Source organism: Anomalospiza imberbis, chromosome 27 (assembly GCF_031753505.1).
Source record: "Anomalospiza imberbis isolate Cuckoo-Finch-1a 21T00152 chromosome 27, ASM3175350v1, whole genome shotgun sequence".
Taxonomy (NCBI): Eukaryota; Metazoa; Chordata; class Aves; order Passeriformes; family Viduidae; genus Anomalospiza; species Anomalospiza imberbis.
The window spans coordinates 3,154,216-3,167,059 of NC_089707.1; the positions used below are offsets into that span (position 1 = coordinate 3,154,216).

General features: G+C 63.8%; 3 protein-coding genes across 3 annotated transcripts in view; 2 read left to right on the forward strand and 1 right to left on the reverse strand.

Moving 5' to 3' along the window:
• The first annotated feature begins 607 nt into the window (after positions 1–607).
• On the forward strand, positions 608–8,364 carry FSTL3 (follistatin like 3). Its single transcript, XM_068173835.1, has 5 exons — positions 608–755; positions 2,705–2,890; positions 5,644–5,859; positions 6,886–7,113; positions 7,204–8,364. The coding sequence occupies exons 1-5, from the start codon at positions 698–700 to the stop codon at positions 7,254–7,256; spliced, it is 741 nt and encodes a 246-aa protein (XP_068029936.1). The 5' UTR covers positions 608–697; the 3' UTR covers positions 7,257–8,364.
• A 1,809-nt stretch (positions 8,365–10,173) lies between these two features.
• Positions 10,174–12,778, reverse strand: PRSS57 (serine protease 57). Its single transcript, XM_068174028.1, has 5 exons — positions 11,869–12,778; positions 11,630–11,783; positions 11,315–11,459; positions 10,579–10,839; positions 10,174–10,495 (listed from the first exon to the last, which is right to left on the reverse strand). The coding sequence occupies exons 1-5, from the start codon at positions 12,227–12,229 to the stop codon at positions 10,316–10,318; spliced, it is 1,101 nt and encodes a 366-aa protein (XP_068030129.1). The 5' UTR covers positions 12,230–12,778; the 3' UTR covers positions 10,174–10,315.
• The window catches only part of LOC137463085 (complement factor D-like), an 85,953-nt gene continuing 84,785 nt past the window's right edge, over positions 11,677–12,844 (forward strand). The window contains exon 1 of the mRNA XM_068174026.1: positions 11,677–11,693. The gene's annotated coding sequence lies outside the window, so the exon portion shown is untranslated. The remainder of the gene's footprint in view (positions 11,694–12,844) is intronic.

Sequence of the window (12,844 nt, forward strand, 5' to 3'; positions counted from 1 at the left end):
CTGTGGAACACAGGGGCAGCACATGCCACAGGGGTATGGCCCCACAATTCTTCTCCTTCCTCTCCTTGCCTGGCAAGGCTCAGGGTGGTGCCTCAGTTTCCCTCTGTGTGCTGGGAGTGATGTTGGGTACCAGCCGAGCTGTGGGAGCGTTTGGGGAGCAGAGATGAAAGGAGCCATAGATGAGACAGCCCACACCGTACCCCTGCTGCCAGCCGGGGCTGCCTGGGGAGGAGGCAGGTTCGGGTTCATGCGAGGATGGGTGGGGAAGGCACAGCCGTGCGGGCAGCACAGGGTCGGGCAGGGGAGCGCTCTGGGGTCCCCCACGCCTCGGGGCGTGTCCAGACACTGCTCTGCTCCGCTCCACCCCGATCACGGAGATCACCCCCAAACCTCCCCCGACCCATCTCAGTGCGGGGGTGCCGGTCCCCGCCCTCTCCGGGGGACGCACGGACACAACCCCCCCGCCCACTCGGTGACGATCAGACCCTCACTGCCTCCCGCCGCCCCCCCGCGCTCATCCCCCTCGCTGCCCCCCGACTCCACCGCCGCTGCCCCCGCCCCGGCCCCCCCGCGCCGCCCCGCCCGGTGATTCACGCCGCCCCGCCGCTTTATAGCTCCGTCGGCCTCGCCGCCGCCTCACAGCAACAGGTCACCGGAGCGCCCCGGCCCGTCCCGGCCCGTCCCGCCCGGCCCGGCCATGCCGCTGCGGCTGGCGCTCTGCCTGCTGGCGCTCTGCAGCCCCGCCGCCGCGCACGGTAAGAGCCACGGGGGTCCCGGTCCCCGCGGGGGTCCCGGCGCAGTCCGTCCGCCCGCTCCGCCGCGGCCGCCGGTAACGCCGCTCCCGCCGGTAACGCCGCTCCCGCCGGCAGGTGTTCGGGGCGGGGGCGGCCCGGCCCGGGGTCGCGGCGCCGTTATCGGGCGGCAGTCCCGGGCTCCGCTGTCCCGTCCCGCCGGGCGGATGCCGGGCTTTCGGCGGCGCAAACCCGCTTTACCGAGCGGAGCGGCGGCTGCCGGGTGCCCGGCGGTGTCGCTCGGGTGTCCCGGTCGCCGCCGTCCCTCCGTCGGGCGGGTCCCGTGGCTGCGCGGCGGGAGCGACCACCGGGTCCCGCCCGGCTTCGCAGCCGCGTCCCGGATCGCGGCGATGCCGCTGCCCGTTCCCGGCATCCCGCACCGGGATCTGTGTCCCGGGGGATCCCTGTTCCCGGGCTGCGGGCGGCAGAGTCGGCTGGGGACTGCGCGCCCCCGGTGGGACGGGCCGGGAGCGGGGCCGGTCCATGACCGGGGAGTGGAGTTCGGAGCTTGGACCCTCCCGGTTCCGCTGCCGGTGCTAGCGGCTTTCGCCGTGCCTGGGCGGTGTCGGGACAGAGTGAGAGGCCGTCCCGAGAGCCCGGACGGGGGCTCTATCAGCCCTTCCCAGCGCCTCGGAGCCGTGCGGTGCCGCCGGTGTCGCCTTTCCCGCAGCGGCGCGGGAGTTTCCACCTTCCCCTCGCACGATGCTGAATGTTCCGTGGGGAGTGGGGACCGCGCTGTGTTGTAACGGGAAATTGAGCTTGGAAGAGCAATTGGACAAATGCGTGGAGGATAAACCCGCGTGCTGGAGCGGCTGGTGCTGCCCGAGGTGTCCAGGCGCTGGTTCCCGCAGCCCGAGGCTTTGCTCCATCCACGGCTGTCCCGCGATGCAGCCGGGCTGGGAGCCCCACGTACTTGTGACCGAACCAGAATCGTGTGCGTGGGGAAAGAGGGGGGCACAGAGGGTCTAGGGCGGGGGCGGGCTCCGCTTTGGAGCCGGGTGAATCCTGCTCAGGAGGGGAGCGACTCCCGCCTGGCAGCGCAAGACCCGTCCCTGCCCCCATCCCTCCCTTCCATCTTTCGCCGTTTAGCAAACCTCAAGCACAGCTAATGAGAGCACGAACCCAAATAAGCGTCACAAGAGGCTGGTTTGCAGAGGCGGAAATTGCAAAGAAATCACTCACAAAAAAAAAAAAAAAAAAAAAAAAAATCATCTAACTGATTCGCTGGTGGGTCACGGAACAAACAGGCTTTTGAGTCAGAGGGATCAGTGCCGCGGGTCTGGCCCAGACCCAAGGGCTGGGGCAAGTGCCCTGTGCTCCAGCCACTGGCTCAGATGCTCCTTGCAGAGGCTGTGGGTGTCAGGCTCCCGTGTCAGGGAACAGTTCCATCCCTCTGTGGGGCCAGTGGCACATGCCAGGAGATCCAGCCCTCACAGCAGCCACCCACAGCCCCACTCTGCTGCCCTGGGCTGGGACCCCCTCTCTGTGGGACCAGGCAGGAATTGGGCAGAGAGGCAAGCAAGCAAGGGAGAGGCAAGCTACAAGCCCAGATCCTGACTGGAAAGCTGGGCATCTCCCAGAGCATCACGGGGAGTGCTGGGATAACTGGTCCATCCCTGTGCTCCAAGCACTGGATTTGGAGCCTGTTGGCAGGAGAGGGCTGGCAGAAGCATTGGGGTGGCCATGAGGGCACTGAGTTGCCATGCCAGGGACCCTTGGGGATGCCTGCTCTGGGACAGCTCTTGTGCCACAGGAGCCAACACAGAGCATCTCTACTTTCCCCAACTTGTCCCAGGCACTGGAGTGATCCCTGTGCCTCTGCCCCAAGATGGTCCAGCCACAGCCAGGATCTCACTGCCCTTCAGAGGGGACCTGGCACAGCAGGGATCTCTCACCCTCTGCCCTCTCCACAGGTGGAATCTGCTGGCTGCAACAGGGGAAGGAGGCCAAGTGCACCATGATCCTGAAGACAGGCGTGACGTGGGAGGAATGCTGTGCCAACGGCAATGTGGACGTGGCCTGGTCTAATTACACCTACCCAGGCAACAAGATCAGCCTGCTGGGCTTCCTGGGGCTGGTGACCTGCCACCCCTGCAAAGGTGAGGATGCTGGGGAGTGAGGGGCTGCTGTGGGGCTGAGCTCTCCCCATGGGGAATGCGTGGAGCCCTGGGGGCAATACTCTGAGTCTGCAGCTGCGGGTGATGCAGCAGCACGGAGCTGGGCTGCCCCTCACCAGACAGGGCTCTCCTTGGTGGTCTGGGACAGCACAGGGACCCCAGGGACTGCTGACCCCATGCTCCTGCTGCTGCAGCTCCTGGATGGATGCTGCTGTGGATCAGGGCTGGCGGGACAGCCTGTGTCTCTCAGCTGCTCTCGTTTTGAGTGTATTTTAGTTGCTCTCCCAGTGGAGAGGGATGCATGACCCAGGTCTTGGCCGGGCAGCCAAGTGCAGGGAGAGGATCTGGAGCTGGCTGTTCCCAAGTTAACCCCTCTGCGCTGGGGCCTCCCTCCCCTGCCCTCACCACGGCTGCTCAGAAGGAAACTTTGTCAGGTTTTTCTAAGGAAAAAAGATCTATTTCTTCCCCTCCGTTGCCCCTCGCTCCTCCCAGCGCGTGTGTGAAATGGCTTTATGTAACGGGCAGTTCCAGAAGTGGAAACTCTCCAGCTGTGAGTTCCAGCCCCGCCAGATGTTTTGGCGTGTGCCGGAGCTGCGGCTCCTCCAGCACTTGCGTGGCTGTGTGAGAACACGCTCAAGGACCTGCTGCCCGCAGGAGGCAGGAGCAGGGCTTTGGAAGGTCATGTTGTTATTTGCTTAAAGGGGAAAAGGTTTTTAACAAAACCACTTCCCCCAGCGCCCTGCACCCCTCAGCACTGCTGCAATGGCAGGCCCTCAGGCCCATCCTGCTGCAGCTTGGGGCTGCACACTGTGCCAGCTAAAAGCTGACTGAGATCCTGGCCCCAGCCCCGGCCCTGCTTGGAGGGAGCTGGGAGCACTGGGACCCTCTCCAGGGGCTCCCCTGTGCTGGAGGCAAAGTGCAGTGGGGACAGGCAGCCCTCAACCAGGAGTCTGCACTCGCCTCACTTATCTCTGCTAGGAGTCTGGGGGACCCGGGGAGGGCTGACAGTGGCCACAGACCATGGTGGGGGCTGTGGTTCCTGGGGTTTGTTGGCGTCTGGCAGCAGGAGTTTTGAGGAAACCGCTGCAGAGCCTGGCCAGCACGTGCACCACAACTCCCCACCCTCAGCCAGCCCCTGCCTGTCCCATCCAGATGGAGCTGGTGCTGCTCCTCACCAGGCTCCAGAGGCCTTGGAAGAGGGTGGATAAGAGGAGCTGTGCTCCCACTCCCCGGGCTTGAGAGGCTGGGAGAGGTTACTCCAGGATAAAGTGGACTGCAGCCGGGGCGGCCAGGGATGGTGCTGGCCTGACCCTGGGGGCTCTGCAAATGGGTCTCTGGGGGGAGGTGAAATTCCTGGCTCCAGCTGCTGGGGACACGGTGTCCCCCCAAGGACCCAGTGCAGGGGGAAGCCAGGCTCCAGGCCTGGGGTCACGGGCAGATTTTCCAACTGCTCCAACCATCCCTTGCTGGGATAGTCTGGATGATTGGATTCTGCACTGCTGCCAACATCAGAGTGGAGGGTGATAGGGTCTTGTTTGCTCTGGCAGCCTTGGGACATGGAGTTGCCCTGCTCTGTCCTGGGGTCCCCCAGTCTCGGCCTTCGCTTCCCTGGAACAAGCCCCAGCTATGGAAATCAGGGAGCAAAATAGGAAAGTGTTTCCTAGCAGGGAATTTTCCCCAGGGACAGCTGGGCCAAGCAGACAGGGAATTTCCCCTTCTTCCTTCTTCTTCTCCTCCTCCTCCTCTTTCTTTTTCTCCCCCCGCTCCTCCTCCTCCTCCATGTCTCCTAAGGTGGCCCATCTCCCACAGGGAAATCCCCCTCTGTACCTCCCAGAGCTCCCAGCACACACCCTGTCTGCGGGGATCCTTCCTGCTGGGGGTGAATCCCCATCTTGGGAAGCATTTTGGTCCTGCCCTGTGTTCCTTTTGGTGGGTGCTGCTGGGCCCCAGCAGTGCCTGTGTCCTGGGAGCTTTGGGGGCATTTTTGGGGTGAGGGACGTGTGTGCTTTAGGTGGCAAAGGGGATTCCAAAGGAGAGTCCCTGCTGCTGACCCTTTTGCCTGTCCTTGCAGAGGCACCAGTGTCTGGGCCCCTGGACACCAGGATGGGCCCCTGCTTGGAGCTGGCGGCCTCACTCCATCCCCGCCGGCGTGGGCACGGTCCTGGGGCACTGGCAGAACCCCCTGAACCTGGCCCCCGCGCTGGCCGGGAGGTGACCTGGGGGGACAAAGCATCTGCCTGTCTGGGGAGCGGCGCTGGCTGCTGCCTCCCGCTCTTGTGTTCCAGTCACGGAGCGAGACAGGGCCGGGCATTGTCTGCTGGGAGCGGCATTCCCCATCGCCCGGACAACTCGCGAAGCCCGGCTCCTTCTGGAGGAACTGAGGCCTTGTAGAGATAGATTTTTCCATTGCACAAGAAAAAGAAATGTCTCCTTCCAAAGAATAAATAGATGGGAAGGAGTGAGCTGGTGCTGAGCGGAGCCGGGGCTCCGGCTGGGGCGAGCGCTGGAGGATTGCGTGGAGCCGCAGCCAACGACCTGCTCCTTGGCAGAGCTGAGCAGATCCAGATGCTGCTGGGACAGCTCGGCGTCAGCACGCGTGCCGTCACCCGGGGGGCGTTTGGGACCACAAGGGGGACACCCTGTCCCACTCGGTGTCACACTGTGGGGCCCGGGCAGCACGGAGCCTTCCCTGCTGGGTGACAGCCCACTCATGTGCTGCTGTCCTCTGTCTGCAGAGAGCTGCGAGGGGGTGGTGTGCGGCCCCGACAAGGTCTGCAAGATGAAGCACGGGCGTCCCCAGTGTGCCTGTGCCCCCGACTGCTCCAGCCTGCCCCGCAAGCTGCAGGTCTGTGGCTCCGATGGCTACACCTACCGGGACGAGTGTGACCTGCTGACAGCCAAGTGCAGAGACCACCCCGACCTCGAAGTGATGTACCAGGGGAAATGCAAAAGTAGGTGCAGTCGTGCCCCTACCCCACTGCCTCCCATCCCCATCCTGTCCCTGTCCTGCCCCCATTCCCTGTGGTACAAGGAGGGAAGGTCTGTCCTGCTATAGGGCCCTGCAGGACACGGGTCTCATTGTCCCTTGAGGGGAAATGTCCCCTCAAGCAGCTTGTTGGTGCAATGGGGTTCACCCTTGCCACAGGCTGAGCAGTAACAGTCCCTAAAATGTCATTTACAAACGTCAAGCCCCTTTTTTTCCTCTTTTGTAAAGAGTGCAGCGATCCACCCAGCCCTGCCAAGAGCTGTCAGAAGGATTATGGTTATTTTTCCAGCCCTCCTTTCTGGAAGGCTTTGCCTGTCGAGCTCTGGGCTGCGCAGGGAAACGCGGGGCAAGAAATGGGAGTTGGGAGCTGCAGATGCCAAATCTTCCAATCCATCAGGGAAAGAGAGGAGGGTGGAGGGACGATGGGGGTGCACGAGCCTCCACCCTCCCCAGCAGAGCCCTGTGCAGGGCCTGATCCTGCTGCTCAGGCTCCCTCCACCCCCGTGCGCCCTCGTTCCAGTGCTGGGTCTGGTCCAGGGTGACCCTGCCCTTCACTCTCACCGCGGCCAGCACAGCAGCTGCCAGCCTGGCCGCAGTGGCTGCTGCTTCCCTGCCAAGGCACCTGCGTGCGGCCGCTGGCCCAGCCAGGTCCCGCTGCGCCGAGCGGGCTCAGCCCCGCACTCCACTGCTGCAGCTGGGGCTCAGCTCCTCCCGCGTGGCAAAGCTCTGGCCAGGGCCGAGCCTGGGGACTCAAGGTCATGAGCTCCCTTGCGCTCAGGATGCCGGCCCCCGCCAGCCCCTGGCCTTGGGAACAGCACTGATGGGGAGATCAGGACCCTCCGGCCTCTGGCTCTGCTCTGTCCCCTGGTAGCAAAAGGAGGGAGGGGACTGGGTTTCCCTGGGATGATGCCCAAAGCCTGCCTGGGGTGAAGTAGCTGTGGAAAGGGCATGGCCACCCCTGGGGTCACTCCAACCCTGTGCTTCCCTGCAGAGTCCTGCTCCAGCGTGGTGTGTCCTGGCACGCACACCTGCGTGGTGGACCAGACAGGCAGTGCCCACTGTGTGATGTGCCGGACGGCCCCCTGCCCAGAGCCCACCAGCCTGGACCACGCCCTCTGCGGCAACAACAACGTCACCTACCCCTCGGCGTGCCACCTGCGGCGAGCCACCTGCCACCGCGGCCGCTCCATCGGCGTGCGCCACTACGGGAGCTGCTCAGGTGAGCAGGGCGGGGCAGGGGGCAGCAGGCACGGACCCCCAGCGCCCGCTCGCCCCTCACACCCCCCTCACCACTTCCCTCTGTTTCCAGCTGCGGCCAAATTCTCCGCGGAGACGGACAGCGTGGAGGAGAACTATGTGTGAATCGTCCCTCGGCCGAGCCGGAGCTGGGAGACAGGGGCATTATGTGTATATTGTACAAACCATATACCTGATATTTATTAAGATAAAAAGATCCTTATTTATCCCTGTGTATGTTTAGCAGTCGCAGGGGGCTCGATTCCCATCCTGCCAGCCAGGGAGCAGGGGAGGGGGCTCATGGCCAAGGAGCCAGGCCGAGATGCCCTGGGATGCTCTGGTGCCCGGCAGAGTGGCCGGTGCCCTCCCCTGCTGCCAGTGCGGTGTGGAGGGGTGTCCGTGGGCCCCCCCCCACGTGTCCTTGGCCGGCAGCCCTGGGCCTATTTATTTTTGGATTAATTCTCGGTACTCTGTTGACGTTTCTGGCCAGGACCTCGAGGTCTAGAGGGAATCTGCACTTTCGCCTTCCCTGAGGGGCTCGGCCCCAGCTGCCAGTGGCAGGAAAGGCAGTGCACGCTGCATCAGATTGGAGAGAGATAGATATATATTTTTATATATATATATATATAAAAAATACATGTATGTTATTGTCTCCTAAAGTTTCAGCATGTGTGTGTTCAAATGGATTTCAGTTTAGGTTTTCCTAGGCCCATTCAGACCAGGCTCGCACCATCTTTGGAGGCGACGCCGGTGCCCGGAGGGCTGGCGCAGTGGCAGCCCTGACTGGGGGGCACAACCATCCTCCTGCCTAAAGCCCATCGCCTGGGGTAGCTGCCCCCAGCCCCCCTAACTCCTGCCTGCCAGAACAGCTTTGGGCACAGCCCGGGCTGCGGGGGGAGCTGGCCCTGTCCCCCTCCAGGACCCCTCAGTGTGGCTGCGTGGCCCCGCACCCCCTGCTCTGCCCACACCTGTATTTATTTTTACTCCTTCTCTCATTTCTTCCGTTGTCACCTGTGTAAATACCAGCTCAGCTCTGACACCAAAAAGCTCTTGACTTTATATAAATATCATATATATATTATATATAAAAATACCTTATTTTCTATTTTTGTATGACTGGGTTCTGACCCCTGAGGTAAACGCTTTGGAAACATCCACATTCCCTATTCCATATTGTTGGGGCATTTTACGGCTGTGTTATGATTTGGATTACAATTAAAAACCAGAATAAACAGTGGTGCGTGTCTGGCTTTGTTGGCGGGTTCTGGGGTCGCAGGAAACGTTGTTCTCCTTGGGGCTGTGCATCCACACCAGGATTTGGGGATGTGGGGAGCCCCCCGCAGCCATGAGAAGCTGCATCCCATCTGCTTCAGCTCCATGCTGGGGTTTTCCAGCCCAGCAGAGGCTGCTCCGTGCGGTGGGAGGGAAGGGGAGAGCGGGGAAGAGCAAACCCGCTCGGCAGATAAATCTGTTCCCAATCTCGGGCCGTGCCATGAGGGTTTGGTATTTCACAAAACAATTCCTGCCGGTAATTGGGTCCCGATGTGGGATGTTTCCCGGGCAGCAGCCTGCGGCTTGGCGTGCTGAGCTCCACAGGAACTGCTGCCGGATCTTCGGCCGCATCCCCTGTGCCGGGGGCCGGCATGGCACCGCCCCTGACCCCCGGCCAATCCCCTCAGAGCCATCACCAGCCCAGGAGCGCATCACAGAGAATCGTGGAGCCATTTAGGTCGGAAAAGACATCTCAGGCAACCCAGGGTGGGCATGGAGGGTTCTGCTAGAGCCCCTCTCTGCTCGCCCAGCTCAGCAGTGTCCCCCTGCTTTTGAGGGTGGGTGTCCAGGAGTTCTCAAAACACTGCCCATGCCTTTCTAGGTGCCACCACAGGCGGTGGTGTGTGGCCTGGGTTCCTCCACGGCCGCCCGCAGCGCTTCCTGCCCACGGCAGCTCCCGGTCCTGCCCGCCCCGCCGCAGGGCTTGGCCCCCGGAGCGGCTGGCGGGTGGCTCCGTGCCCAGCCCGCGGGCACGGGCTGCGGCGGCAACGGCAGCTCCTGTGATGAGCGGGAGATTTCAGCTTCCAAAACACGGCTGTGAGTCAGGCGCCGCCTTCCCACCGGTTTTTGGGTGGTCTGGGACAAGCCGGGACAGGCGCCGGCTCTCCAGGCTCCCTGCCAGCGCGGATGCCCTCGGGCTGGCAGTGCTGTCCCGGCATTCCAGGGGGTCTCTGCCCCACGCTGTCACTGCCCGCACCCCACTGGGATTTGGGGCTTCTTTGGAGGCTGGCAGCCTGGCAGGGATCTGTCCTCTGCTGGATGTCCCCAAGGCCGCCGATGCCCGCGGCTTGCATCTCCTGACCCCGTGCAAGGCCCTGCAGCAGCCGCGGCAATTTGTGCCAGCAATTTGCAGATAAAACAAACAGCCAGGAGCAGGGAATGTCTGGGTCTGTCCCCGGAGACACCGGGCAGAGGCACACGTGTCTCAGCTGAGACCCACACGTCTCCGGCCACTGCGGGCACCCAGCTCCGGCGGGGCGAGCGCCCGTCGGTGCGCGGGGGAGGCGGGTGAGGCTCCCGAGACGGGATCCCTGTGGGCTCCGCCAGCCCAGCGCAGCTGGGAGCCCGCCTGCCCCCGGGGGGTGTCTGTGGTTCCCCTCTTTGGGGGGTCACGTCGCGCGGTGGGGAGGGTGCGGTGTGGGACGGGATGGAACAGGATGAGGCGGGATGGGATGGGATGAGACGGGCTGGGACGGGATGGGGAGCCACACCCCGGCGGGAAGGCAGCTGGGGATGTTTCTGGGGTGGCAGCAGCTGGATGCAGATCCTGGCTCCTCTGGGACAGAGCCTGCACTCCCCTCCCTCCTGCATCCCCTGCTCCATCCACACATGTCCAGGACAAGTCAGGGGGACCAAAACACAGAGGGGGAGCAGTGGGATGGGGAGTGAGGGTTTATTGAGGAAGGTAAATGTTGCCACTGCGAGAGGATGTGGGATGGGCTTCTGGTGTAGCCTAGGGGGTACATAATGGGCAGAGAGGAGCTGACCCTGACCTGGGTCAAGGAGCCCTGAGCATCAGCTCCCAGCCCCTCCAGAGCTGGAGGATGTGGAAGTTCTGGCCCTTTTCTCCCCTCCCATGAGACATCTCAGCCCCTCTTCCCACAGCCCGCCTGCCCCCAGGACTCCCAGCCACCCTAGGGCTTCAGCCACCCCTTCCGACGGCGGAACCCTCGCACAACGTGATGCACCCAGTCAATGTAGTTGGAGATCTTGGTGTAGATGTCAGGGAACCGGCGGTCCCCACATCTCTGCCCAGAGAAGGAGACAATGCCATGAACCTTGTCCTTGAAGACCAGGGGTCCCCCGGAGTCACCCTGTAAAATGAGGGGGTGGGAGGGAGATCTGAGGGTCTCCCAGAGGGGGACAGTGTGGGGCAGGGGCTCGGGGGTGCACTCACGGCACAGACTCCCTGCAGCGTGGTGTTGCGGCTGGCCCCGCACAGCATGTTGGCCGAGACCTTGCCCCTCCACAGCGTCCGGCAGAGGCTTCTCTTGATGATGGTGGTGTTGGTCTCCATCAGCTCGGTGGGCTGGTCTCCAAAGTTGGAGGTGTCCCCCCAGCCCATCACGGAGCAGACAGTGCCGGGCTTCAGGTCGATGTGCGGGGAGGGCAGGCGGATCCGCTTCACGTACTTGTTCAGCGTGGCCGACCCGTTCAGCTGGGTGGGCAGCGAGGGCGTGGGTGGCTTTGCTGATGGGGCAAAGCCCTCCAGCTGCTCCTGCCTGGCTCTCCCTCCCACCCCAGCTCACCGCTCCTGCTGACCTCCCCAGCCCTGCCCTTCCCTCTGCAGAGGCTGGGACCCTCCCTGTCAGCCCCTGTGCGCTGGTCCCAGTCTGCTGTAGAGACTGGCTGCCCGGGAGCCGCTGACCCGGCCGGGGTCGGTGTGTCCTCAGTGCCTCCATCACATCCCATGGAGCCGTCCTGCTTCTCCGGAGAAGCACTGACATCTAGTGTCGGCTCGGCCCCTCGTGGGGCACCCCACCTCCTCCCAGTGTCTCGGGGCCGTGGGGCACCCCAACCTCCCTCCCAGTGCCCCGGGGGCCGTGGGGCCGTGGGGTACCCCACCTCCCTCTCGCACCCCAGGCTGCGGGATACCCCCCTGCCCGGCCGCTGGGTGCCCGGTGCAGGCTCACCCGGAGCAGGCGGATGTCGTTGTCCGTGGCGCGGGGGTTGTAGAGTGGGTGGGCGATGGACTCGGCCACGCTGAAGATCTGTTGGGACTCCTCGGGCTCCTGCAGCCGCTGGGCTCCCAGCACCACGCGCACCGAGGGGCTGCGCCTGTGGCCAAGGCGGGGCTGAGAGGGCGCTGCTGTGGCTGGTGGCCATCGGGGGACTCAAGGGGGTCACAGGTGGGAGGGGGCAGCTTAACCCCTTGGGATGGGGTTATTGGTTAGAAGGGCCCACACCGTGTCCAGAGGGCACGTGTCCCACGTGGGGACAAGGCTCACCTGGGAATGAAGCAGTGGGCAGCTGTCATCACCCACTTGGGCCACACCAGGAAGCCCCCGCAGACGTGCTCCCCATCCATCTGGATGGAGGCGATGAAGGGCCGGGAATGGGGTGCTGCCGCCTTTCCCCCGATGATCTGGCTCCCCTGGGTGCCTGGTGGGTGCAGGTGATCGCTGGAGCCCAGGGTTCCTGTCTCCCACCCTGGGGATCTGCCCTGGCACCCCAGTTCTCTCATTACCTGCCGGGGCCAGAGCTGGGAGCAGGATGGAGCCTCCCAGGCTGAGGATGAAGAGCCCCGCTGTGACCATGGTGGCACAGAGTGGGCCACTGCCACCGCCGCTGGGGCTGCTCGGGTTGGGGGTGCTTAAATCCCTCCAGGGGCTGAGCCTTGGGATGGGGGCGGGTATTTCCCTCCTGCTTCCTCCTCCGGGTGTTGCTGCTTTGTGCAATTCAGGGGTCGGGGAGCTCCGTGCAGCTTCCCCCGGAGTGGGAGATGAGGAGCAGAGCAGCTTCTCAGCCCTGATTCCTCTTGTGCCTTGAGCTAACTGGGATGAAACCCCTCTCAGCAGGGAGGTGGCAGCAGCGGGGCCCCAGGACATCTCTCAGACTCGACAGTGTCCCCGGGACTGCTGTGGGTGACACAGGGACTGTGCTGTGGTCCCATCCGACACCTCTTGCAGCCCCTCCAGAGCCCCGGTGGCTCTGGGATGATGCTGTGGGCAGAGGGGCAGTTTCCTCCCCCTGCTCTGCATCAACCTGGAATGAAAAAAGGGGTGTAGGGGGTGGGGGGCATGGAAGCAGGCGGATACGTTGACCCTCACTGCAGAGCCCGGCTTGCTTTGGGGCCAAGTGCAGAGTTCTTGCCCGGCAGCGGGCAGATTTCCCAACGGAGGGTGGCTTAGGGCTTCCTGCGGCAGTTTGCCCATTATGGCCGTTGGGTTGGGAAACAGGGGAGTGGAAAGGGGGAGCAAAGAGTCGGTGGTTCCTGGAGTGGGGCAGGACGGAGTGGCTGCATTCACAGGAGGGAGTTACACACTGGCAGAGGCTGTGTTCATGGAGGGGCTCTCAATGCAGCCCCTCCAACCCGCCCCCGCACCAGGCACTGCACAGCCAGGAGCCGCTTCGGGACCCCCAGCAGCAGCCACAGCTCCGGGGGCCCCCTGAGGCCGGGCGAGGGCCGGGGCCCAGCTGGGACCCCCAGGAGCAGACGAAAC

What these genes read in the sequence shown, in the direction of transcription:
- FSTL3 (XM_068173835.1), top strand. Translation starts at nt 698, where the DNA reads ATGCCGCTGCGGCTGGCGCTCTGCCTGCTGGCGCTCTGCAGCCCCGCC. An exon ending in GACCTGCCACCCCTGCAAAG is followed by an intron (nt 2,891 to 5,643) that starts GTGAGGATGCTG and finishes CTCTGTCTGCAG; the next exon opens with AGAGCTGCGAGGGGGTGGTG. An exon ending in CCACTACGGGAGCTGCTCAG is followed by an intron (nt 7,114 to 7,203) that starts GTGAGCAGGGCG and finishes CTCTGTTTCCAG; the next exon opens with CTGCGGCCAAATTCTCCGCG.
- PRSS57 (XM_068174028.1), bottom strand. Translation starts at nt 12,229, where the DNA reads ATGTCCTGGGGCCCCGCTGCTGCCACCTCCCTGCTGAGAGGGGTTTCA. An exon ending in GCCCACTGCTTCATTCCCAG is followed by an intron (nt 11,460 to 11,629) that starts GTGAGCCTTGTC and finishes CCTTGGCCACAG; the next exon opens with GCGCAGCCCCTCGGTGCGCG. An exon ending in CGCTGCAGGGAGTCTGTGCC is followed by an intron (nt 10,496 to 10,578) that starts GTGAGTGCACCC and finishes CTCATTTTACAG; the next exon opens with GGTGACTCCGGGGGACCCCT.